Source organism: Prosopis cineraria, unplaced genomic scaffold (genome assembly GCF_029017545.1).
Source record: "Prosopis cineraria cultivar Desert tree isolate PC_DT_omini unplaced genomic scaffold, ASM2901754v1 PC11, whole genome shotgun sequence".
NCBI lineage: Eukaryota > Viridiplantae > Streptophyta > Magnoliopsida > Fabales > Fabaceae > Prosopis > Prosopis cineraria.
This window is the reverse complement of record NW_026555342.1, coordinates 14,456,617-14,483,773: the sequence shown is the minus strand read 5'-3', so window position 1 is coordinate 14,483,773 and position 27,157 is coordinate 14,456,617. Positions and strand designations below refer to the sequence as shown.

Sequence of the window (27,157 nt, the reverse complement as noted above, 5' to 3'; positions counted from 1 at the left end):
TTTTACGTTTGTGTAACCCCAACGTTTCTAGACAAGCTTTTAAACAATATTTATGGCAGTGTAACTGAGCCTTTAATCTGGTGATAACCCCCTAACGTTCATGTCCACCTTCAGCTATATATAGCCATGTGTGCAAACAGAGCGGTACGAGCATCTTGAGTTCTCTCCTCCCTCAACGTTCAGTTCGTTTATGCTTAGTCTCTGTTGTTCTGTTCCCTCGTTCCACCGAGAAGGTGCTTGTTTAATCCTGAAGAACTGTCGATCGTCCGAAGGTGTGCCGGAATAGTTCTTAAGGACAGTGTCCTTTCGAGCACGACTCGAGCAATTCGTACCTCATCGTTCATGTTTCTGCCGGTGCCGCCAACATCAAAGCCATAAAAAAATTAAAAACTATTTATAATGCATGTAAAGTTTCTCTAAATAAAATAGTGTACTTTTCTTTTGCATTATTTACATGACTAAAAGAGTAAATTGAATCCTAAACTATAAATCTTAATGCGTCTAGAATCTTAAACTCTTTTTTAATATAATATTTCTTTTTAATTTTTAAAAATGATATAATTTAACCCTTGTCGTTAACAAAAGTTAAGTTAGTTGACCAAAAAATATCTCAAAAGTAACAAAAAATTATAATAAAGAACTCAAAAATTATAGACAATGAACCAAAAAAATTATATAAAATGACCAAAAATATTTTATTAGTCCTTTTCTATAATTTTTGAAGTCTTTTTCTATCATTTTTTGATCAACTAATTGTCACAGTTAACTTTAGTTAATGGCAAGAAATATATTGCACTGTTTTCAAAAATTGAGGAGAAACATTGTACAAAAAAATTAGTTTATGATCTCTGACAAGCATGAACATGTAGTTTAATTTAAAAGCCAATTTGCTCTTTTATTTTATTTACAATAAAGTCATCCTCATCTCTCACATGATTTAGAAGAGATGTTGGAATATAATTTGTAGATGATTTTTTGATCTCACAATCAATATACTAGATTTTACATAACGTAAACTAAATGCATGTACATTATATTAATTTGTGATATATTAATTTAGTAATAACTAACTTTTACCACATGTATAAATACATATACTTTTGACAAAATTAAATAAAAACACTTGTATTTATTAATAGGGGTTGAATATAGCAAAAGGAACTAGTCCTTCACAATATAATGACGAACCAAGATTTAAATCCCAACCTTGCTAGAAGTAGTGCCCACATTTAATGTGCTCAATTGTGTCTCGAATATGATTGTTTCTAATAAGACAATACATGCAAGTAATAAAAAAAACATTTGATATATTAACAAGTCTCAAGCTAGATAATATTCATAATCAACATTGAACATAGGATGACATAGCAAAAGCCAAGATAAAGTTTAAAACAACTATATACACTATTGAACTTCTCCACTCCAAATCACAAATCTAAGGAGCACAAAGGATTATATACAAAGACAAAAGAAAAATCTATAACGTAAAAATGACCATATTTTAAAGTAAAGCTATTCAGTCTAGGTAGGTGTCTTAAACTAACACAATGGTTCTTTTTTATATTGCTCAAATGTGTCTTTTAATTGAAAGCAATCTTATTCAAGACACATTTGAATATTGAATATTTGTATCTCTTTTAATATAATTTTAAATCTTAATTCATCATATTATAAGATATTAACCATTTTCTTTAGATCCAACCCTATTGGTAATACAAGGTCATCCTTTGATAATTGAATCCAGCACAGAGTCATAATAAGAATATAAAAATAAGTTGTGGAACTCCTTCCATGTGGTAAGATTGAACAGCTTGAGAAAGTACTTTGGTTTTTTACCTTCCACCTTAATTATCGTTTCTTCATCAGGACACACTGTTTCATTTCTCCAAACACAAAATGGATCCAAAACATACGAAAATGATGAAATCATATATTCTTCACTACAACTCAAACTTATCTTCCCATATTCATCACTAGCAGCCTCCTTCAACACTCGTATATGCATATCCATGCCATAAGATTCATCATACTGAAATATAACAAACTTGTTCTCGTATGCACCAAAGACTAGCTCGATAATAAAAATGACTCACACATGGTAGTGATGTTAACGTAAACACTTCTGTCACTATGTTGAAACAAACTACCACAGGACAAGAATCTTGTTTTCCTAACTAAACTATGGTTCCATTAGCGCCAGCAGTTAGCAATGAAAATGTTGTATTCTGTGAAGCTCTAAATTCTAGTTCCTTCCAGGAACCTGTACTTAATGAATACACTTCCACTCCATCACAATACGCAGTTAGGCCAAAACGATAGTCTATATCTTGATTGTCCTTCTTTTCACCCAATTGATGATGATGATGATGATAAAATTTTAATATCTTATAATCATTAAGGACGCTACTGAACCCAAATCTATAGATGCAACAGCCCAAATAATCATTCATTATTTTGGGTGCTTCTTTGACCTTTCTAATCACTGGATTCCATAACCAAAGAAGACCTATCTCCATCACATACACAAAGCAAGCCATTGCAAGAACCAATGATGTTCATACCACGTCGGAAGGAATCGATCAAGGGCATGCTCAGAACATCAATGGTTTCCATCTTATGATTAAACAAATGCAAAGAGGAACGCCCATATTGACGATTGTATTCATGGAGGAAAAGAAAAGGGTTTTCGTAAGCAAAGTGGTGGAAGTGTTCAAAGATGAAAGATGGGGTTTTGAAAAGATTTTTCCAATCTCTGCACACGGATTGAAATCGAACGATGGATTTGACATGAAGCCTTTAGAGAATGTTGATGATAATGTCAAATGGTAAAAAGGGTTTGTCACCTTCACTTGCCATCATCTGCTTGCCGAAGAAAATTAAGGATTCAGAATTCAAGTAGGGATGTACAGTGAAGCAAAGAAGGGAAGGGGATGATTGCTTTTTGAGATCTTGGAAAGGCAACAGAGAGAAAAAAAATCATTTTGTGTTTTATCCAAATGCTTGTGTGTGAGTGTAGGTGTTTTTTTATGTATGAGAATTTCGTTATGAAATAAAAAAATTATAAACTTGTTTGATGTGCTTTGTAAGTTCATTTTTGGAATGCATGAAAAGATATAGAAGGGATAACATTATCTTTGGAATGCTTGAAAGGGTGAGAAAAAGAATTAAATGTTATTCCATAGGTTTTTGTTGCTTTGAAATAAAGAAAAATTAATTTTTTTTAATCATTTAAATTTTGATTCATTTAAAACTCAGTTATTCAGTTATAATTTAGTATAATTCAATCTTTTTTAACTTTTAACTTATTTAAAACTCAATTCTAATCTTTTCATTATTTAAAAAACATGTTCTTATCACCTATATTTATCCCAAGTCACCAGGCAATAATTTTACACGGCAAAAATATTATGAAAAAGAATCACTTTTAGCACCCTGTTAGATAATCAATCATTTAAATTGTTTTTCTTTAATTTATAAATTTTATGTTTTTCTATTAAAAAATAATAATCGAGGGTTCTCTTCTTCGCCTCTGCACCCTTCCTCTGCTCTGGGTGCGTTCACATCTTTTTTGGTTCGTTCGTTCATTCGTTCTTAGTAGAGCTGAAACTCTTCACACATTCACCAGCACCCTTCTCCATTACCCCATTATTCAATCAAAGTGTCCGATCACAAAGATCAAATAGAACATAGCATCTTCGTTAGACACAGTATACACCTATAGTGATGTGATCTACAGGTTTAAGTAAATATTGGTACTAGTTTAAACCATAAGACAGAAAAATTAGTCTTCAAATCTGACCTTTGTAATTACATTACAGAGCAAAAGTGAATTTTGAGATCCAGCAGCAACATCTTTGGATCCAAACACATAGCAATAACTTAAATATAGTTCACTCTCTTATGTTGCGTATCAAACCTATCAATCCATTTCATTTAGATAAAAAAAATGACAAAGCAAGAAGCTTTAATATGTCATGTTAGCCTTTCCTTCCCTCTTAGCATACTAAATTATATAGCCGGCTAATCTACAGTTTGCAACTAGTACTGAACATATGATGACATAGAGAGCTAATATACAGTTTGCAACTAGTACTGAACTGAATTTCTCCATTCCAGATCATAGATCTAAAGGGCATCAGGGATTATAGATACAGCAAAAATGTTAAAAGATTTTATTTTATGGTTCAAAATTTATAGTTTTTCAAAGCACAATTAATCTATATGGTTAAAATTTGATCTGAACACAAAACTATATTGGAAGCACAATGAAGAGCAATTGGACCATGTACAAGGGCCAATATCCTTGGCCATTAGGTTTTAAGGAGAAACATATGATGGTTCAACATAATCTCACAAGAGACAATAAAACTTAGTAAATACAGGCTAACAACTTCAGAAAAATAAAAGAACAAGAAAATTACAAACGAAAATCAGTATCTGGTTTCAAGATCAAGTACTTCAGCTTATGACATACATGTGTACCAACCAAGATGGAAGAATGAAAGCTGCGTTTCTGGCATTCAGAGCTGTACCTAATTTCACCACACAATAAAATTGCATCACTTTACAGTAATGTGTGCCTATATATATAATACTTGATGTAGTTATTTAGATGTTATTAAAGGAATAAGTCCTGTTCATATAGCTCATCAGAACATTTTTCCTAAGATTAGGAAGCTTCGTATTGAATGTTGCAAGTCTGAACAAAAGTTAATATATTGTTCCATCTTCATACGAAAAAAAGAGTAAATAAATGAGGACATGATGCACATGCAAGTCTCTACTTCCTTGAAGTAGCATTTTGCTTTTGCAATATGCTCTCATGTAATTAAAAAAAAAGTGTGGAATGATAAGTGTGTAATGATAAAAATAAAATAAAAACAGGTTAAGGAAAACTCCACATATGATGACATAGATAAAAGTTAGAAGCAGATAGAACTGAATTTCTCTATTCTAGATAACATATCAGAGGGGCATCAAGCCTTCTAGCCAAAACCAAAACGTTTGAAGGTTTTGTGGCTATTCAACATGGATGTCACAACTCACAAATAGACACAAGGCTCTCTGCATAGTTGAAAGTTCCATTCAAATTATTGGTAGATAAAGAGATGTGGAATTTCTTCAATTCATTATTAGTAGTGAGATTGAACAGATGAAAAGCTGAGCAATCCTTCAACATACAATTCCTTTCACTTTCAAAGTTCTGGCAGACTATTTCATTCCTCCAAAAGCATATTGGATATAATGAACATGAAGTTAGTCCAATACTATATTTCTTAGTCTAAACCAAACTCTTCCCAAATGCACCACTACCCTCTTCCAACATCCATAAATCAATGAAAGAAGATTTATGAGCATAGTGACCATGAAGCATAGTGATAGAAAATATGGCAAATGTTATTCTAGAAAGAAATAATTGTTTTTCTATCAGAAGATGCAAATTATGGGTTTTGGGTTTTGTGCCCTTTGATTTACTTGAGCCTTTGCCTTCGTTGTCAGGCTTAGCAGGACGTAACAAGATCATCTTGCCTCCATGCTTAAAGGTATAGGTATTCTCACGACCATGATTGATAACATTGTGGTCATAAAGCCACGGTCGACCAAGTAAAATGTGAGTAACATCTATTGGAAGAACATCACAAATAATCTCTTCTTTATAGTCACCTAAGTGAAGAGGAACGCGACATTATTGGATGACTAGTAAAGAAGTTTTGTCGACCCATGCAATACGAAAAGGTTCTGGGTGAGGTTCTATCTTGAGATTGAGTTGGGCTACTCCTTGACTAGAAATAACGTTTCTAGAACTCCCTTTATCAATCACCAATTTGCAAGCTTTATCTCCACACTTTACAAAAGTATGGAAAATACTTGTTCGCTTCCATGAATCACTAGGCAGAGGGACAGATAGAATGCATCGCATAACTCCAACTCGACGTGTCTCACACCCATATTCATCAATGATTATGTCCTCATCGACATCTGAAGGACACTCAACTGGATCTACGATAATGTTAGCATTTGCATTATCTTCCTCACCTTCATATTGTGAGTCAATAGCTAGAGTACGCTGTGGGCATTTTGACACAATATGACCCTTTGAGTGACAGCGAAAACACTTGACAAAGGAATTGTTATGGCAGGAAGCAGGAACTATAGCCTCACTAGGCTGCTTAGAAGTGTTAACCCTTAACCCAATTGCTTGAGTAGGTGTAAAAGACGAGCCAGGCCTAGATGTAAGTACTCCTGTTGGTCGTTCAGACAGACTAGAAGTTCGTGCTTGTCTAAACTGATTACTCTGCATGTCGATACGCTTTGCAAACGAGTACTGTGACAGAGACTCTACTTCCAAAGTCTTATGATAAGCTTCTTCAAGAGACTCTAGAAAGTTTAACTTGAGCTCCTTCTATATATATGGCTTGAGACCATTAACAAACTTGGTAATGGTGCGCCATTCCTCTTCATCCACATCACATCTAATCATAAGGTCATTGAATTGAGAAATATACTCGAAAGCTATAGAGATTTGCCTCAAATTAAGGTATTTGTCATATATAATGAGTCGGCACATATTTTTCTTTTAGCTTGGCCTTCATTTCATCCCACGTCTCAATCGGTGGATAACCTTGTCCCTCAATATTCCTTTGGACATTTTTCTAGTATTTCCTAGCAGATCCCACGAGCTTCATCTTCGTAAACTGAACTCGCTGAATATCTCTCATGTTATACCATTCAAAATAATCTTCCATACTGGCTAACCAATCCAGGAATGCACTAGGATTCAATCGTCCATCAAACTCGGGAGCTTCAACTTTAACCTTTTTGGTGATGTCATCAATATGTGTCCTTCTAAGGCCTTCTCTACCATTCCTATGGACTAACTGGTATGGTCTATGATGTTGTTCTTCAGGCCCTTGCCCATCCCAAGTATCATCTATGTCATTAAATTTGAAGAGATAATGGACATATGTGGACCAGCAGCTAGATGAAATTAAAGAATTCATGGATAATAAATTTGAAGAGATAATGGGTGCAATTCCGTTGACATACAGACAAGATACAGGGAAAACAACTGAAGGGATACTCGAAAGACCTACCATTAGAGGAGAGTCAAGTCTTAAAAATGAACAATTCCCAGTCCGCAATCAACTTAGAGGTAATTCCCTTAGGATTGGTCATTCCCCTAGAGCTATGGGTGAAAGACACAGTAGAACATTTCCTCATGAGTTTACCAATCATCATTCTAATGACATTTTGCGTCTCTGAATCTGTGGAATCTTTCGCCAATCGCCTTCATGAATTACATGCTGAAACTAGGCACAAATTAACAATGAGTAATGATCAATATAAATTATCTGCTAATACTCATCACCAATTTCAAAGCTTTGAAATAGGTGATTATGTTATGGCTCGCATTCGTCCAGAATGTTACCCTAAACACACTTTTAAAAAGTTGTATGCTCGAGCTGCGAGACCTTTTTGCATAACAAAGAAATTAGGACCTAATGCTTATCTTTTAGAACTACCTTCTGATATGGCCATTAGTCTAGTTTTTAATGTAGAGGATCTTATGCCTTATCAGGGAACTTTTAAGCCTCCCCCTTTTCTTTCTGATGATTTTACAGGTACTCAGCCGTCACAAGTGCCAATTCTATCATTGCCTGCTGTCTCACCATCAATTGATGAAATCGAGACCATTATGGATGATCAAATGGTCTTTACCTCTGAGGGGCCCATCCATCGTTATTTGGTTCATTAGAGAAGTCAATCTGATGAAGATGCCACCTAAATTTCAGAAGATGAATTTCAACAACTTAATCCTGCCTTGCTAGAAGCCTATCAACTCTCTACCTCTCCGGAGGAGAGTTCTTTATAGAAGGGGAGAATTGATAGAAAATATGGCAAATGTTATTCTAGAAAGAAATAATTGTTTTTGCATTATTTAGTATTTTGTAAGTTTCCTTCTAAGGAAGGAAACCTGACCTGCTTTTGTTTTTTTACTCCTTATATATTTTAAATCTGCAAGTTGAGCTTTCCTTATAGGGAAGAAAACCTCAAGCTTATATTTATTTCATTTTATATTTCCTGCATAAGAAGGAAAACTTAATTGTGGCTTTTATAAAAAGCCACCATGCAGCATATGTAAAGAAGTTCTTATATTTTGAATGAATGAATTGCTGAATTTTGTGAATGTTTCTCAGCTCTGCGTCTCTCTCCTTTTACTCCCCCATCTATCAGTTCTGCATTCCACTCCTCTTCCCCTGCTTTCTCTATTTTCTATCATCTCTCCCCTCTGTTTTTGCTCCCCCTTCACCGCTCACTCTCTGATTCTATTTCTTCTTCCTCATCCTATTCTGTTCAAATTAATGTGAGTGTGTGTTTTACATCACATAGCAAGTTGGTTCTCATACAAATTAAGCTCACTTAGATAAGTACTATCATCAGAGATTGAAGAAGGTATTGGTATCAACGTAAACACTTCCATTGCTGGGTCAAACGAAACTATCTTAGGGCGATGATCTCCACCCTCCAATCCCAACCAAAAAATAGACCATTAGCAGTGACAAGTTTTGATTGAAGTCTTACGCTCTTTATAACCCCAAATTCTACTTCTTTCCATGACCCAGTTCTTAATGAATACACCTCCACTCCACCAACATAGAAATTGTCAAACTTGATTTGAATATTATAAATATAAAACTTAGCATTATGAATTCTCACTATCCTGTAATCCTTATCTACAGGACTGAACCCAAATCCCCATCCAAAAACGCCATAGCTGCCATCATCATGTGTTGTTCTGGGTACTTTTCTTGTCTCTCTAGTCACTGGGTTCAACAACAAAAGCGAAGGAGGAGACCCATACTCGTTATAATCGAGTAGCACACAAAGCAAGCCATTGCAGGAACCAATGATGCCACAAACAAGCGTTAAGGAATCCATCGCGGGCATTCTCTGAACTTCCAGATTGTCCATCTTATAACGAAGCAAAGATAAGGGTGCAAATCTATGGTTGCAGCCGAATGCATGGAAGATAAGAAGAGGGTTTTGGTGAGCAAAGTAGTGGTAGTGCTTCGCGATGAAATACGGGGTTTTGAAGAGATTCTTCCAATATTTACACACAGATTGAAATCGAATGAGGGATTTAACAGGAAGCCTTTTGAGAATCTCTATGATCATCTCGGGGGGCAGAAAGGGATTATCGCCTCCAACTGCCATCTGCTTGCCGGAGGGAATTAGGGATTACAGTATTCCCACCGATAAGAAGAGGACTGAATGATGGAGTGGAGGTGGAACGGACGGGACGATTGCATTTGATTTTCCATGATTTGATTAGTTATATACTTTTTGGCCAGAATATATTAATAATTAATAATATTAATAATAAAATAAATAATATATAAAAGATTAAAAATCTTCGTTCAAAAAAAAATTCAAAATCTGGATCTAATCAACAAACAGATATTTTAAATGTACATAAGTTTTTTGTTTTTTTTAATTGAGTCTATTAATTTAGGTCAAATTGGACCTTGAATAACTCCAAAAATTTTTAAATTGAGTTTAAGAATTGGAAACTTTTTAGTAACCGAAATTATTCGGGGCTTGTATATTTTAAATGAACATTAATTAATCCCTTTTCCCTTTTATATCTCATAATTTGTATTTTATTTGAATCAACTCTAAATTATGATGCCTTTGCTATTGAACCAACTGCTGAACTTTGTTGTTCATGTTGATGTTATTATCAAGATCTATCTCGTTCATTTCATCATGTATTATGGTGTTGTGTTGCCTAAAAGTTTAAATTTTTTTAAGGTAGAAATTAAAATTTGCTTATAACAAAAATAAAAAATGAAAAAATCCTTATAATTTGTGTATTCGGTCTAGTTTAAGTAGATCCTCATATTTTTATACACCTTAGGAATTTAGTTTTTCTTTTTTTTTTTCAAGATGGAAAACTTCTTCCAGTTTGTTTTCCCAACGAATCTTCTACTTCTCATTGCCAATATTATGCCTTCCTATTAATTTTGAATTACGATTACTGTTTAACCAAAAAAAAAAAACAGGAATTGCTATAACTTTCTCCAAATTCATATATTGCTGATAAAACTTACATTTGATACGCATGGAGAAAAAAAGTTAATACTCATTCATAATGTTTGTAGGTTGGGCTTCAATCTATTTACAAATAAGCATTCTTCACAAAATTATCATTTTTACATAATGAAATTAAAGTGTTGCTTCCTTTTGCAATTGAAAATATTTCTAACAGGCCTGTGTGTGCGTGTGTGCATGCCTGAACAACATCACGAACCCTATATACTTCGTTGGAGAAGATCAAACGCTTATCTGTAATGTCAGCAGCATGACATCTCTAGGTTTAATTTATTTGCTCGGAATGTGATGTCGTTGACTTTTATTTATCCAGGAAACACAAACGATTTATAAAGCAGCAAGCATTATATATACTCAAATGAAAAATGCACGTGTATTGGAATATTTGGAAAGAGAGGTGCAAAATCTTACATTTAGAAGAAGACAACTGTGACAGAGACATTGCCTTCACCAGCATCCAAGATGTTCTCAGAGACCAATATCTTCAAAATAAAATTAACTTCATAACTCAGAAGGGTGATAGAGCAACAACTAGATGGACTGCTCCTGAAGAAGGTTGGGTTAGATTGGATACTAATGGCTCTGTCAACATTCATGGTGCAGCCAAATGCGGGGGTCTTATCCGAAATAGCCAAGGAAATTGGATCAAAGGTTATTCCAGATACCTTGGTTATTACCCAAGTACAGCTACCGAACTTATGAGCATCTTGGAAGGTTTAAACATTTGCTGGGCGGAGAAGTTCGAGAAAGTTATTGTCTACACTGACTCTACAGAAGCTCTCTTGTTAATCCACAATGAGTTCTCTACTACTCATCCACTCACTGCTATCATTAATAGAATCAGAGACCTCACTATGCGAGATTGGACAATCACGTTCGACCACACTTTCAGGGAGGCAAACAGATGTGCCGATTGGTTGTCTCATCAAGCTTACACTGACAATTTTTGTATTCGTATCTTCGATATCCCGCCGCCTGGTTGTTGTAATATCTTATACGCTGACATGACTCATCTTGTCAATTAGCACGGTTTATTTGTGACCTCCAATTCAAAAAAAAAATGCACACAAGTGGAACCAAAATGTTCAAAGCTTTTGCTGGCTCGCTTCAATCGAAAGTGTAGAGGAGTGAAGGAAAAATAACAATTAAAGACCCTCTAAAATCATTAATTTTAATTAAGGATCATAAAATATTAAAATTTCAATTATAGACCATGGTACTTGCTTTGAATTTTAAAAATATGAATTGTCTTAAATGCCCCTGAAAAAAAAATTAAGAAATTTAAGTGTCATGTTAGTGTTAAGGATAATCATCCTGCTACAAGTCACGTGTTAAGGATAATGATCATCTGCAATGTTCGCAGCATGACATGAAAATCCTCATCTCTAGGTTCAATATATTTGCTTGGAATGTGATGTCTCTTGGGCTCCAAGTAGGTCGCTCTGGCTTCTATTCATCTAAGAAAACCAAATGATTTAATATAGCAGCAACTAATAGATTGTATCTACTCATCAATGAAAACTGCACGCAAGTGGAACCAAAATGTTGAAAGCTCTTGGGAGGCTCACTTCTACCAATAGTGTTGAGATTGAGAAAGTGAATTTGCAGTTAAAAAAAAAAAAAAAGACAAGAAATTCACATAAATGTTGTTCTATACAGATTATGCCATTGCCAACTGAAACAAAGCTCTCTCTGCATAATTGAACGATATAAGGAAGGTTTACTTGTCATGCTCCATTTCACTATTTCCTTTCACTTGCACCAATTAGTCTAAAACTTCATCCCCACAAACTATTCCCTTCATCTTAATATTCAATGTATATAACGTTCCTGAAATTGGTACGATAATATATTTCTTAGTACAGCTGCAACTCTTCCCACATTCACCAGTACTTTCTCCATCATCCAAAAATCAATGAAAGAATAAACAATTTCAAATCACAGTGATAATCAGACATGGCATAATCAAACATAGCATCTTTGTCCTTATATACACAGTAATCCTATGGTGATGTGAATTACAAGTTTAATACTAGCATCAGACTATCAGTTTAAACCATAAGACACGAAAAAATTAGTTCCCGGTACATATCTGACCTCTCTAGTTCATACATTACAGAGAAAAAGTAAATGCTGAGATCCAGCAGCAGCATCGTGGATTAAAACACACGGCAATAACTCATAGTTCATCTTCTTGTGCTGTTTTGCATTAAAAAAAAATGGCAAAGGAAGAAGCTTTAATTTGCCATGTTAGCATTTCCTTCCCTCTCTTAGTATATTAAGTGGCCAATAAAACGCTTTAAAGTGTTGCTTCCATCTATTTTAAAGCAAGGAGTTAATACTCATTTGTAATGTCTGTAGGTTGGGCTTCAATCTATTTTACACATAAGCATTCTTCACAAAATTATCATTTTTATATAATAAAATTAAAGTGTTGCTTGCATTTGCAATTGATAATACTTCTAACAGGTGTGTGCATGTGTGTAGACCTAACCAACATCACAAACCCTATATACTTCATTAGAGGAGATCAGACGCTCATCTGCAATGTCAACGGCATAACATGGAGATAGTCATCTCTAGGTTCTAATTATTTGCTTGGAATGTGATGTGTTTTGGGTTCCAATTCGGTCACTATGACTATTATTCATCTAGGAAATACAAACGATTTATAAAGCAGCAACTATTATATACTCATGAATGAAAACTGCACACAAGTGGAACCAAAATGTTCAAAGCTTCTGCAGGCTCACTTCTACCGAAAGTGTGGAGACAGAGTAAATCTGTAATGGAAAAAAGACAAGAATTTCACATGAAGGTTATTCTATACAGATTATGCCAACTGAAACAAGGCTCTCTCAGCATGATTGAACTGCACTACTTCAATTTATTTGTAGTAAAATTGAACAGATATAGGAAGTTTCCAAGTGATGCTCCATTTCACTGTTTCCTTTCACTTGCACCAATTAATCTAAAACTTCATCCCCACAGGCTGTTCCATTCATCTTAATATTCAATGTATATATAACTTACCTGAAATTGGCAATCACAAGGTTTCTTCCTCAATCATCCATAAATCAAGTATAGAAAAATAACAAAATTTCCAATTACAAAGTGATAATCAGACATAGCATAATCAAAAATTGCATCTTGGTTCTCATATACACAGTAATCCTATGGCAATGTGAATAACAAGGTTAATACTAGTATCAGTTTAAACCATAAGACACAAAAAAAAAAAAAAAATAGTTTTAGGTACATATCTGAACCCCACCCCCCAATTGCTAATTACAGAGCAAAAGTGAATGTTCAGATCCAGCAGCGGCATCGTGGATCAAAACACAGAGCAATAAATGAAATAGTTTACTCTCTTGTGCTGTGTATTGAACCTATCACACCACTTGATTTAGATTAAAAAATGACAAAGCAAGAAGCTTTAATCTGCCATGTTAGCCTTTCCTTCCCCCTTAGCATAATAAGTGGCCAACAAAACCAAAAATATATAAATATAGCAGCAACTAGACTTTATATTCACATATGATAATTGAACATATGATGACATAGAAAGCTAAATTAAAGATTGCAATAACTAGTACTTAACTGAGTTTCTCCATTCCAGATCACATATCCAAGGAACATCAAGGATTATAGACAGTTAGATAGAACCAAAATGTTAAAAGGTTTCGTGGATTAATTTCCACCAAATTTACAGAGACAACAGAAATTTGCAATGAAGAAATGATTCTATTTGAGAGCAATGCTATTCAACCTGGGCGTTCCAGACAGACACAAGGCTCTTCTCATAGTTGAAAACATCACAATGGTCACAAGTAGCTGAACAGTTGAACTTCCTCCCTTCATTAGTAATGACATTGAACAGATGAAGAATGCGCCTTGGGTCACCGTCCAACAAAGTCCCAAATTTCTCGTCACGGCAGACTATTTCATTCATCCAAATACATAGAGGATTTAAAGAAAATGACAGTGGTCCGGTCCTATATTTCTGAGTAACACTCCAACTCTTCCCAGATTCACAAGCAACCTCCTCCATCACCCATACACCGATGATACACCGATGAAATGAGATCCAGATTTCTCTTGAATCACAAAGTGACCCTCAAGTTTGTTCTCGCACACACCAAAGTCAAGTGGATAAAGACCGTTTTCAGTTGGGATTGGTGCAAATAAAAACAATAAAAACACTTCCGTTGTTTTGTCGAAAGAAACTACCGTGGTAAAACGATGATTCCTTCCTTGCCAAATCAAAGTTCCATTAACATTGACAGCAGGAGATAGAACACTTGTACCATTTAAAGTATCATTTAAAGCTCTCAATTCTCGTTCCTTCCACGAATCTGTGCTTAATGAAAAGACTTCCACTCGATTAAGCCTGGTGAAATGATGGACTTGATCTTCCTTCTTTTCATGCAACTCTTGATTATAAAATCTCACTATCTTGTAATCATTAACGACGGAACTGAACCCAAATCCAAACGTGCAGACGTGCCAATAGTCATTCAGTGTGTTGGGTACTTCTCTGACCTCTCTAAGCATTGGGTTCCACAACCAAAGCGAACTAGGAAACTTGCCTTCATCATTAGGATAGAGTTCCACGCAAAGCAAGCCATTGCAGGAACCAATGATTGTCCAACTGCGTCTGAAAGAATCGAAAGTGGGTATGCTCAAAACATCAACGGTTTCCATCTTATGATTAAGCAAGCGCACGGACGAACGCATATGTTCACAGTTGCATTCGAGGAGAAGAAGGAAAGGGTTATCATGATCAGAGTGGTGGAAGTGTTCAGCGATGAAAGATGGGGTTTTGAAGAGATTTTTCCAATCTTTACACACACATTGCAATCGAACGATAGATTTGACAGGAAACCTTTTGAGAATGTTGATGATAATCTCGAATGGCAAAAAGGGTTTGTCGGCCCCAGTCGCCATCTGCCTGCCGGAGGGAATGAGGGATTCAGAATCCACACTCACGGGGAGAGGAGTGATCAGAGTAGTCAGGGAGTTGACAGAAACGAATGCGTTTTGTAATCTTGGATGGCAACTTATAAAAATATACGACAGCTCAGAGGTCTCAACAATTATAATGAATTAATTATGCAACAACGTATTATAAAGAAGATATCGATTTTATGTGAGGATGTGAAGTAATATGAAAAAGATGAATATTCGTATCAATGTGATATAGGATGATGGCTACACATAATGCTTATATTCATAACAATTTTTGCGTCGTGTGTTTTGTTGTGAACAAGGGAAAAAAATTTAAAGTCGTTTAATGTGCTTTGGAAATTCATTTTAAGATGGAATCTTCGACTTCTAATTTGCAAGATTGTGCTTTTGGATTGCCTTTGAATTAAAATTACTGTTAAAAAATAATTTTTTTAACAAATTTACAAGTTGCAAATAAAAACCACGCTCAATATGTGAGAAGGGATTAGATAAATTTTATCAAAAAAATTAAAAATTAAAACGGTTTAAGGGAAAAAATAACCAAATGAATAAGATTTTTTTTTATATTTCACGAGTTTTAAAATTAACCCAAAAAGAAACCTCCATAGGTTATATGCTCATCAATGAAACATTAGGGAGTCATGCAAGCAAATGATTAATTAGGGAGTCAAAGCAGGCAAATGATTGACAAAAGATAATATAACATGAAAATGTTTTGTTGTATCAGCTTAGATAGGTGCAGATAATACAACATGAAAAGGTTTTGATGTATCAACTTAGATAGGTGTGAGTAACTAGCTTGGACTATGAAATAACAAGCGCGCAACTTCTCCACAAAAGAGTGTGCCTTGGAACATTTTATTTATGTGCATTTGTTGGAATATTTGAAAGAATAGATGTAAGGTCCTTTTTCAAGAGAGAGATAACTAATGAGCTGCTAAAAGATTTACATATATAACATCTTGAAATTTATTTAAGAATTAAATTAATTTATTAATTAATTAGAGGGTTGAATTAATTATTTGGGTTAATTAGGAGATAGTATTTGGGCTAGAACAGTCATTTAGGCCTATTGGGCCCCTTAAATGTTTAAAATGGGACTTTAGGATCTGTGGGATCAAATTAGGCCCAGATTTTTAGGTTTTAGGAAAATTATCCGTTTTGGGCTGTTTGCCATGTTGAACAATACTCCTTGTCATGGTGAGTGTGCCAGAATTTTAAAATTGATTCTGCAATTCAGGTTAAAAAAAAGGCAAAAGAGTTGGGTTTGACAGTTTTGTCTAGCGGTTTAAGGCTGCTTTACTAAAATTTCAAGTTTGTGGACAATTTTAAAACGTCTTGGGGCTCCTACAATCTTAGGTAAGCTCCATCCCTCCTTCTTCCACCTCTTTTGTTTTCCACATTTATAGCAAGAGGTAGTTGAGGTCTGAATTAAGGGTAGTGTTACAACCACTCCTAGGACTTAAATGAGGTTCACTAATGCTACTTGATGCTCCTATACCTTAATTTTGATTAATGATAGCTTTAAATACCTTAATGAGAGGTTAAAGATTTAACCTAATATTAAAAAATTAAGTTTAAGCTGATTGGAAGCATTGGCAATGACTATTAAATTTAATGAAGGTTAAATAAATTAAGGAAAATTAGTTTTAGAATTAGACAGGCTTAATTACTCTTAGTGACAAATTAAGCCTTAATTGTGATTAAGAGGTAATTAATGATAATTAATCATTAATATTGTTTTTATGACTCTATGCACAGAGCACAATACTCTTGAGGTTGAGTTAGTGGGAAACTCCCTCTAAAATTTAAAGTTACACTTTTAGGGTAGTAAATTCAAGAGTCGAGGTAACTAAAAATCTTATTATTTCATACAATTTTGTTTGCAATTATGATTATTTTAACACGTAATTAATGATAGGGGGCGATTGGCATGGACTTGCTATGATAATGTAATCTTGAGAATGTTGTTCAATTAATGATATGCGTAATTATGGTATTGGATTGATATATGTATTGATATTGAATATGTGAAGATTGTACTATGAGTAATAGGCTTGGATTAGCTATGAATGGCTGTTGATGTTATACTAGAAAGCATACTTAATTTGTATATGTTTATATGATGTAGTAGAGAACCTAATTTATTTGCAATGACATGAGCTGTGGTTATATAAGTTCTTTCACTAAAAGTATGTTGGTTATTAGAACATGAATGAGTAGATTGCATATGCATGTTGAATTGGCATTAGCACCGTGGGTGGAAGTTCACACTAGTTTAGTCAAAGGTTAGTTTTAATAAAAGTTCACACGGTGTAATCTCTACTCAGTTTATATTTTTTAATATCTAACTTTTTAAAAAATATTTATATTTTTTAACAAAGGTATTGCATATCAAACAAGAGACTAAGCTACTGATTCTATGTGTGTACAAACAAGGGGAAAAAAAACTTATAGAGTTATAAGTTGTTTGTTTTAAAATAAATTAAGACATCAATATTTTTATAAATTAAAAATTTACATATCTTAATTTAATTAAATAAAAATATATAAAATATATTAAAATAAGTATATAAGTGTTATAGGAGAATAATATGTGAGATTCTTAAAAAAAAAAATTCTCGGCACGTCCAATTCAATATTTAAATAATTATATGTACCACTTTTAAAATTTTTCCGCATATTGGGCATCCAATCCAAAATAACTTTTAAGTGTGATGCCCCCGCTATGTATATAGTTGTACAATGTTATGAAAAATCTTGTCCCTTAAACAAATATCACATGATTATGTGTAATATAAGGGGTTCAATTTAAACTCTTTTATTTTAATATGACCAATAAATATATTAAATTATATTAAAAACTATACTTTTACTTTCCTTGCAGGAATTGTTATACTCCAAATAGCATCTTTCAAATCTTGTTAAACTTACTTTTAAATTTTAATATATATAATTTTATAATATATAATTTTAGTTGCATGTAATTTTTCATCAAAATTTCTCAAAAATCTGTACGTAAACATTTATTTTGATGTCATTAAATATCTTCTAATGAAAAGGCATTCTCACCATTTTATTGTGAGCATTTTTTTTCCTATCATGAAATATTTCTTTTACATTGTAACATGAGCCACGATCGATAAGGCTATTGAAGTCAGGTAAAACGGGCAGGAGAAGTTAAAGCTCAAAGTCGAGAAAATTTGATAAGCTGTCAGGATAGTCTGTGGCAGTAGCTGGCATTTTCTAGTACTGTATTGAATTGTTTGAATATTTTAAAAAAAATCATATATTTCTCAATTCATATAAAAATAATTTAATTTTTTAAAATATTATAATTTTACTGAATTTTTTGGATACCTCTATATGAATGAATTTTAAACTAAAAATATTAATTTTATTTTTAATAATAAATTGTAATTTATTATTAAATATTTATAATTTGTTAAATAAAAGTTATTATTTTTTAAATAAAAGTTGTAATTAAAATTTATTATTTTTAAAAAATTACTTTTTAATAATATAAATTACATTCGCCAAGTTATTATTTTTTATTTAACTCATTTAATTTACAAAATAAAAATTATTATTCTTTAAATAAAAGTTTTGAATGAATCTTTTTTCTAACAACAGAAACTATATTTTGACAAGTTATAATCCCTCATTTAATTTTTGTGATTCATATAATAAAATTTATTATTTTTTAAATAAAAATTATAACTGAAGCTTGTTATATTTTAACAAAATAAAATATTTTTTTACTTTAAAATTTATTAATATAAAAGTTTTCATGGCTTTAATAAAATTATAATATTTTAAGTGATTATATTATTATTTATATAATTTATAAAGATTTTATTCTCACTTTTTTTTAATTTAAACAAAACCATTAAAAAAAATATGTAAACTCAAATTCAATCATGTAAACACTACACAAAGACAAAAGAAAGTATGAACCTTGAAGACAAGTTCCAAATAAATCTCACGCATATTTCTGGATTCAGTTTCGGCGGTCGTCGTGCTCAGCAGTCAGCACCAACTCAATGCTATTGTAAGTTTTAACTTTCTTCTTTTTTTAAACCACAAATAATAATAATAATAATAATAATAATAATAATAATAAAATATTAATAATAATAATAATATTATTATTATAAATAAATATTATAAAATTATTACTTTAAGATTTAATATAAAAATAAATTTAAGTCATCAAAATTTAACCTAAATAATTTATATATAAATTTTTGTTTAAATAGTTTAGAACTATATTAAAAATATTAAAATTCTAACAAAAAGTATTTTATAAAATATTTTGTTATCTTATTGATTTAGCACAATTGTTCACTTATAAGAGGTACTGTTATTTTAGATATGGTTGGGAGTTAAAAATAAGTATTTTTTAACACGAATTTAAATATTAATTTATTATATTATGAAAAACTTGCTTATTATATTAAGTTCAACTCCTATTTTAAATTCTTTATCTCATTTTTTTTAATATTTTCAGTAGAAGTCTTAACTGTTCAAATTAAAATTTTTATTGAAATTGTATAAGGTTAAATTTTAACAAGTTAATATTTGAAGTTAAACATTAACAAACTAGAAAGGAAAAGAAGGTGATCGAATTTCAAGAAATGTTGAGACTGGTGCTTTTTTTTTTTTAATGAAGGTTTTTTTTTTTTTTTGCCAAATTAGTGAAGATTGAAATGATATAACTTCTGAATGGGAAAGGCGCACCGCAGACGAGGTGAACGAAGGACAAAAACTGACCATATGGTGCAGTTGAAAAGATGTGATAGTGATTGAAAGTTGCATCTCTCGTCAAATCATCCGGATCATATTGTGAAAATTAATACGAGAGGTTGGTGGGATCTATGAGCGTCTGGGACTCTGTATGTGCAAAAGTCTTCCAATCCTGTTTAGTATAATTTAATTTGAGATGGTCTCAGTCTTGTTCAGTCAGTATAATCACTGGTCTTTCAGGATCAAAAAAATTAAAAAGACCAGACTATTTTTTTAGGTTGGACTGAACAAGAGACCAGGCATTCGGACCACTTAGTCCAGTCTAATCCTATTAATTTTTTATTATAATTATAATTAATATTTTTGACAAATGTTTAAAGTATAATTGATACTAAGGAGATAATTGCATAAAAATTTATTAAGTTTGTTTCTAAATTGTTATTGTAATATAGTGTTGTTGAATTTTGTTGAGTACTATTTTTGTTAAAGTTATAAATTTAAATAATTTAGACTATAACAGAAATATTTTTTTTCTTATTGTTAGAAATTATTATGGATTTATTATTATTATAAGTGTTTTTACTATCTTAATTGAGTTTATTATGTTGGAATGGATTATTGTCTCTCATAGAATAAAAAGAGGGACAAAAAGCTAAGTGAGTACTGGACTGACAGGACTAGTCTCCCAATCCTATGGACCAAGTCCGGTCCTGTTAATCTTCGGGTTATCACTAGACAAGACTGGACTACAGGTTGCCTAACCCAGTCTTTTTCATGAAAGAGACCGGACTTCGGGTTAGGGTGAAATCCAGTGCCGTCCTGTCTTTTGTGCAGCCCTACCTCAGGTATTGGCCGAAAAATGGGAAATGGCCTTAATACGAGATGTTGGTGGGATCTATGGTCCCCTTTGAATCGTCCCCTTATCACTTTTGTAGACAAAAATCATCATCTTCTTAATCCTTGTGCATCAGTCAAAGACTTTGTTCTCCCTAGTGGCTTTTGGAATATTAATGCATGGAAATGCTTCCTACCGGATTGGGTCATGAATAAAATTTATTCTATACCTCCCCCTTATTCCACTAATGAAGATTCTCACTGTTGGAGATCTTCTGTAGATGGCAGGTTCAGTGTAAAATCTGCCTACAAATTTATCTATCATAACAGTGCACCTGTGGGAGATCCCATTTGGAAAAAGATTTGGAAATGGCAGATCTCGAAGAAAATTAAATTCTTCCTTTGGCAAGTACTTCATCAGAGATTAAATACTAACTCACTTAGAGCCAATCTTGGGCTTTCACCCACTGGTGAATGCCCCTTTGAGTGTCATAATGAGGAGAGTGTCATACACATTATTCGCGATTGTCAAATTGCCCAGGATTTTTGGAAACACTTGATTTCGACTAATCATTACTCTAGTTTCTTTCAATGCAATTTGCAAGTTTGGTTCAACTGGAACTCCAAGGACAATCCGGCCAATAATACCTTCTCCAAATGGCCTTGGACGAGAATATTTGGATTGGGATGCTGGCTACTGTGGAAAAATATGTGTAAAGCCATTTTTGAAGGAGCAAGACTCACCGCCTAAGAGCTAGTTCATAGCTGCCTCTTTCACATTCATGAACATGTAGCCTTCGGGAATCTCAAACATGTTGTTTTTCCCAATCTCGTTGTAATGGAGAATACTTGGATGCCACCACCAGAAAATACTGTAAGAGTTGATGTGGATGCTTCAATGTCACCTTGAAAGAATGCCTCATGTGGTGGTTTGATTCGGAATAACAAAGGTGAATGGATCTGTGGATTTACACGTGCAGTGGGAGATGTTCCAATCGTGCTTGCAGAAATGATGGCTATCAAAACTGGACTTGAATGCTATTAACATGATACCACGAGACTATGTAGTAGATCATTCTTGGAAGACTGATATCAATGATATATGAGATCTCATTTACAGCAACAGAGAGGTGGAGATTCACCATACTTACCGAGAAGTGCTGCAATGTGCTGATTATTTGGCAAAACATAGCCATCAGACTGATACAACAGTTGAATTCTTTCATGTAATACCACCTGATTTGCACGCAATGTTGCGTGAAGATAGTTCAAACATTATTTAGTTTGTTGTACTCTCTTCAAGCCTCAGGCTTGCCTTTCCATTCAAAAACAATATTGTGAAAATTAAAAACCAACCCTCTTGGGCTTGCTAAAATATTTTTAAACAAATATATGCAAAGGTCTAAAAATGGAAAATGTGTGAGGGAAAATTAAATTTTGAGATAAATTAATATTAATAATTAGTAAAATAATTTGTTATTGTTGTTTATTATTAATTTTTTTTTATTATGATTAGATTTGACCTCCCCTGACCTAATGTCTCATCCCGCTTAATGATAGGTTCATTTTTCAGTCACGTGTCAGCAAGTAAAATGAGAAGCTGCGTAGAAATAAAAGTTACTGAAAAGCAAAAAAAATAGGGAAGGAGAAGTAAATAATAAAAAGTACTTCAACCTCAGTTCAAAAATAACCAAAATATACACACACACTCAAATATATATATATATATATATATCAAACAAACTCCAAGATTCAAAGTTCAAACGCATGAAACACCAGTTTCAACTTTCAAAAAGGAGCCAGGACAGTTTTCAATACTTTATGAAAGAGACAAGGCAAAAAGATGAAAAGAATGATAAAGTGACCACCGTACTATATAAAAATACTTATTCCCCAAAAATGTTAGAAGTTTTTTTTGGCCAAAAACAATGCTAGAAGTTTGATGTTCGAAATTAGAGATAACTTGAGTTAAGATTAAAGGAAAACTGCAACCAAAATCTCAATAGTAAATTAAAATCAGTTAAGGGTCGCAAAGTTCCTAACACCGCCTGGGTCATCGACAGCTAGTCATCGGAGCTTCAGCTCCGGCAGCATTTATTTCAATAAATATTTGATTTAAATACTTAACGAAAGGTTTGATTCTATAATTCATTAGCCATCTAAAAAGCTACAAGCCCTTTAATTATATCCCTCCGTTTTTATAAATAAAAAAAATTATATTACAGAGTTTAAGAAATACTTTTACATTGAAAAAATTGAAAGTATACATGGAAACATTTTTAACAGTATAGACATACAAAGTTTTTGTTTTTTTTAGTAGCACTGGTCAAATTGCCATCATCTGAGAGTTAACTTAACATCCTCATCCAGTGCTCAACGCATATAATCAAGTTTAATTTTCTAAAATATAAAGATCAATAATTTATATTCCTATAGTTAAAAGGGACCCAGTTGCTTCAAATCAACATTCAAAAACTGAGAATAAATAAGATCATTAATTTTTCCTTAACAAAATAAAGCTTTAAACCATTCCACTCGAAGGCAATGAATCTAAAATTAAAGGAGAGAATAAAAACCTCTTGTAAACTTTTCCCCTCACAGGAACATCAAGGATTACAGATAGATAAAACCAAAATGATAAAAAGTTTAGTGGATTAACTTCCACCAAAATTAGAGACGAGAGAAATCTGAAATGTAGAAATGATATTCTATTTCAAAACAAGACTATTCAACCTGAGCGTTCCACACAGGGACAAGGCTCTGCTCATAGTTGAAGATATAACACATGACACAATTAGTTGATGTGTTGAGCTTCCTCCTTTCATTAGTACTGAGATTGAACAAATAAAGAACATCATCTCCCAATCTGTCATAGTCACGGCAGATTATTTCATTCCTCCATCTACATATGGGTAGAATAGAAGGTGACAGCGGTCCAATCTTATATTTCTGGATAACTCTCAGACTCTTCCCAAATTTACTAACAACCTCCTCCATCACCCCTACACCTACACCCACACTCATGAAATCAGATTCAGATATCTCTTGAATCACGTAGTAACCCTCAAGTTTGTTCTCGTGCACACCAATTCCAATTGGACAATAACCCCGTTCACTTGGAAATGGGATAGATGTAAACACTTCTGTAGCTATATCGAAAGAAACCAGCCTAGGAAAATGATTTCCTTCTAGATACCAAATCAAATTCTAATTCCTTCCACAAACCTGTACTTAATGAAAACACCTGCACTCGATCAAGCCTGTTGAAATTATGGACTTGATCTTCCTTCTTTTTAAGCAACTCTTGATGATAAAATCTCACTATTTTATAGTCATTAACGATCGGGCTGAACCCAAATCCTAAACTGCAGAAGCGCCCCATGTTAAACTCAGAGGGCCCATAATTTCCTCGTTCACCCTGGCTGAGGGCAAATTCATTCTTATGCTTAAAACAAAAATTATTTACTCAGATGCTATTCTTTTAAAAATATTTCCTTACATATTAGAAATTTAAAACTCGATTGATATCAAACCAAGTTTTAATTTTTTTTTTAATCTTGCAGTACAGAACTCAGCTTATGTTAAACGGAGTTCTATACTTGTATATAAATTAAAAAAAAAAAAGCAAAATGTAGGCTCAGGCTACTCTCACTCTGCATAGGGGTGAGCAAAACCGAACCGAAACCGAAAATCGAACCGAATCGAATCGAATTTTGTCTATTTGATTCGGTCTATTTGATTTTTCGGTTCGATTCGGTTTTTTTATTTTAAATATTTCGGTTGATCGGTTCGATTCGGTTAGTAAAATTTAAAATCGAATAGACCGAACCGACCGAATTATATATAATTTATTAATTTATAAATTATATTTAATTTATAAATTATTTTATTTTTATTTTTATTTTTTATTTTAATAAAGAATAAAAAATAATAACATCACTTGAAACCCCATTTCAATCAGTCACTCTCATCAGTAGGTATTGTGACTGAATTATGAGGCTATTATTTAATCATCGGTGTTTATTTATGGTTGTTTATTTGATTATTCATGTCTTTATAATATTTGGGCTTTATGTCATATGAGTATAATTAGAATGGGCTCATATTGAAAAAAACGAAAAGAAAAAAAGGCCCAATTTTATAGTGTTGTTTGTTTTAATATTTAAAAATTAGGCCCAAACCGAAAAACCGAATTAACCGACCGAACCGAATTATCAAATTTCGGTTCGGTCCTTGTTCGGTTCGATTGGCTTGTTCGGTTCGATTCGGTTTTCATTTTCAGTGTTATTCGATCGATCGGTTCTGCATATTTTGAGACCGAATCGAACCGAACCGACCGATGCTCACCCCTAACTCTGCACCCAACTCCCTCCATCACTGCACGTTCTCCAATAGTAAATATCAATACTTGGTGAGTTGCTTCTTTCGTTCGGCATATGTTTTTTCTTTCCCTTTTTTCTTGGTAAAGGAAGACCCAACAAGGTAATTGAATATATATATATATATATATAATAAATAAATAGTATATTATGTGTCAAAAAATAATATATTATTTTTTAATTATAATTATAATAATTATATACTTCAAAAAAATTATAAAATAACTACATAATCAATAGCAACATAAAATTTCATAAATTTAAGTCATAATATATAATTTTAAGGTTATATTGTTAAAGATCATTTCTCACTTCAATGTTTTTCTAACGTCGTCCTATAAGGTGTGGCAATATCAGTTCTAAATACTTTATTCGTTAAGAAATGTAAGATATTTTTTAAAAAATTTGATGTTAAAAAGTGTAATATAATTTTAGTCTTTAAAGTATAATCATTATTTTTTATCAAAAGCATCCTCATTAAATAAATCACTTTATATTTATTTTAGGATAAAACCTTATTAAATAAAGATAAATATAGAAAGAGAATGTTAGTTTGAATACGAATAATTATTTTATTAGGAAGTGGGATTTGATTAAAAAAATTAAACCTTTAAAATAATATAAAGTGATTTATATTATTCGTCTTCAAACTAATATTCTTTTTCTATATTTATCTTTATTTAATAAGATTTTACCCCAAAATAAATATAAAATAATTTATTTAATAAGGGTGCTTTTGGTAAAAATAATGATTACACTTTAAAAAATTAAAAATACCTTATTTTTAATTGATAGAGTATTTAGAAATGATATTGCCCCACTTATAGGATGTTGCGAGAAAAACATTGAAGTGAGAAATAATCTTTAACAATCTAACCTTAAAATTATATATTATGACTTAAATTTATCAAATTTTAAGTTCTTACGTAGTTATTTTATAATATTTTAAAGTACATAATTATTATAATTATTTAAAAAATAATATATTATTTTTTCACACATAATATATTATTTATATTATATATGTATTCGATTACATTGTTGGGCCCTCTTTTGTCAAAAAAAAAAAATTAAAAGCATATGTTGAAAGCGAAGGAGGCCACTTACCACGTATTGATGTTTATTATTGGAGAACGCGTTGAGTAGCCTAAGCCTACATTTTGCCTTTTTTTTTTTTTATATACAAGTTCAGAACTTAATTTAGCAAAGACCGAGTTCCGCACTGCAAAATTAAAAAAAAAATTTTAAAACTTGATTTGATATGAATAGAGTTCTAAATTTATAATATGTAAAAAAATATTTTTAAAAATATAATATTTTGGTAAATAATTTTTGATTTGTAGCATAAGAGTCAATTTGCCCATTTTTTGTTAATAAAGTCGCCACAAATTTTAAATCATAAAAAAGTTTCTTAAGTATTAATTAATCTTTTAATAAAATTATAAACATATAAAATTTGTGATTTATTTTTTTTTATAATTTACAACTCTTTATACTTTAATTTACAACTTAATTTTTTAATTTAATTTAAAAACACAATTTTTTTTATAAAAACACAATATTTTAACATTAAATTTTATGAGATTATTTATTTAGATCCAAAAATTTACTACTTATTCCCTTTTATTTTATTTAAAGTGCAATTTCATTTACCTTAGTTTATAAGTTGAGTTCCAAATTTTATTTAGAAATTCATAAATAAAATTCATATTGAGATTGTGTTCATTGAAATATAAAGTGTTAAATCATGATAAATAAATACTCCCTTCATCAAAAAATATTTTTATTTTTTTTTAAAAATTGAATGTTTAAAAATGTAAAGTATTTTTGATCTTTTAGGTATAATTATTATTTTTTTTAAAGTGCCCCTATTGATAATTAATTTATATTTATTATAGAGTATTTAACAAAGTAAATATAAAAAGATATGGTTAGTTTAAAAGTATGTAACTATTTTATTAAAAAATAAGATTTGATTAAAAATGATTTATATTTTTGAATGAAGGGAGTATAATATTGTTAATTCAAGGTTAAAATCGTTCAAAAATAAAATTGGGATAAAGAGTTATAAATTTGAGAGAGCAAGTTATAATTTTTTTGCAAATAAACATTTAATG

General features: G+C 32.0%; 2 protein-coding genes across 3 annotated transcripts; both read right to left on the bottom strand.

The window, feature by feature from the left end:
* Positions 1-8,499: 8,499 nt before the first annotated feature.
* LOC129286142 (F-box/LRR-repeat/kelch-repeat protein At2g27520-like) lies at positions 8,500-9,216 on the bottom strand. The gene has a single exon (XM_054922157.1). It carries the CDS (start codon positions 9,214-9,216, stop codon positions 8,500-8,502), a length of 717 nt encoding a protein of 238 aa, XP_054778132.1.
* A 3,804-nt stretch (positions 9,217-13,020) lies between these two features.
* On the bottom strand, positions 13,021-15,116 carry LOC129284901 (F-box protein At3g22350-like). Of its 2 annotated transcripts, none has more exons than XM_054920418.1 (2): positions 13,883-15,116; positions 13,021-13,146 (listed from the first exon to the last, which is right to left on the bottom strand). In XM_054920418.1, exon 1 carries the CDS (start codon positions 15,058-15,060, stop codon positions 14,164-14,166), a length of 897 nt encoding a protein of 298 aa, XP_054776393.1. In that variant the 5' UTR covers positions 15,061-15,116; the 3' UTR covers positions 13,021-13,146; positions 13,883-14,163. The 2 variants fall into 2 exon arrangements, with proteins under 2 accessions (XP_054776393.1, XP_054776392.1); XM_054920417.1 differs by having other exon boundaries at positions 13,054-13,146; positions 13,715-15,116.
* Between the last annotated feature and the right edge of the window lie 12,041 nt (positions 15,117-27,157).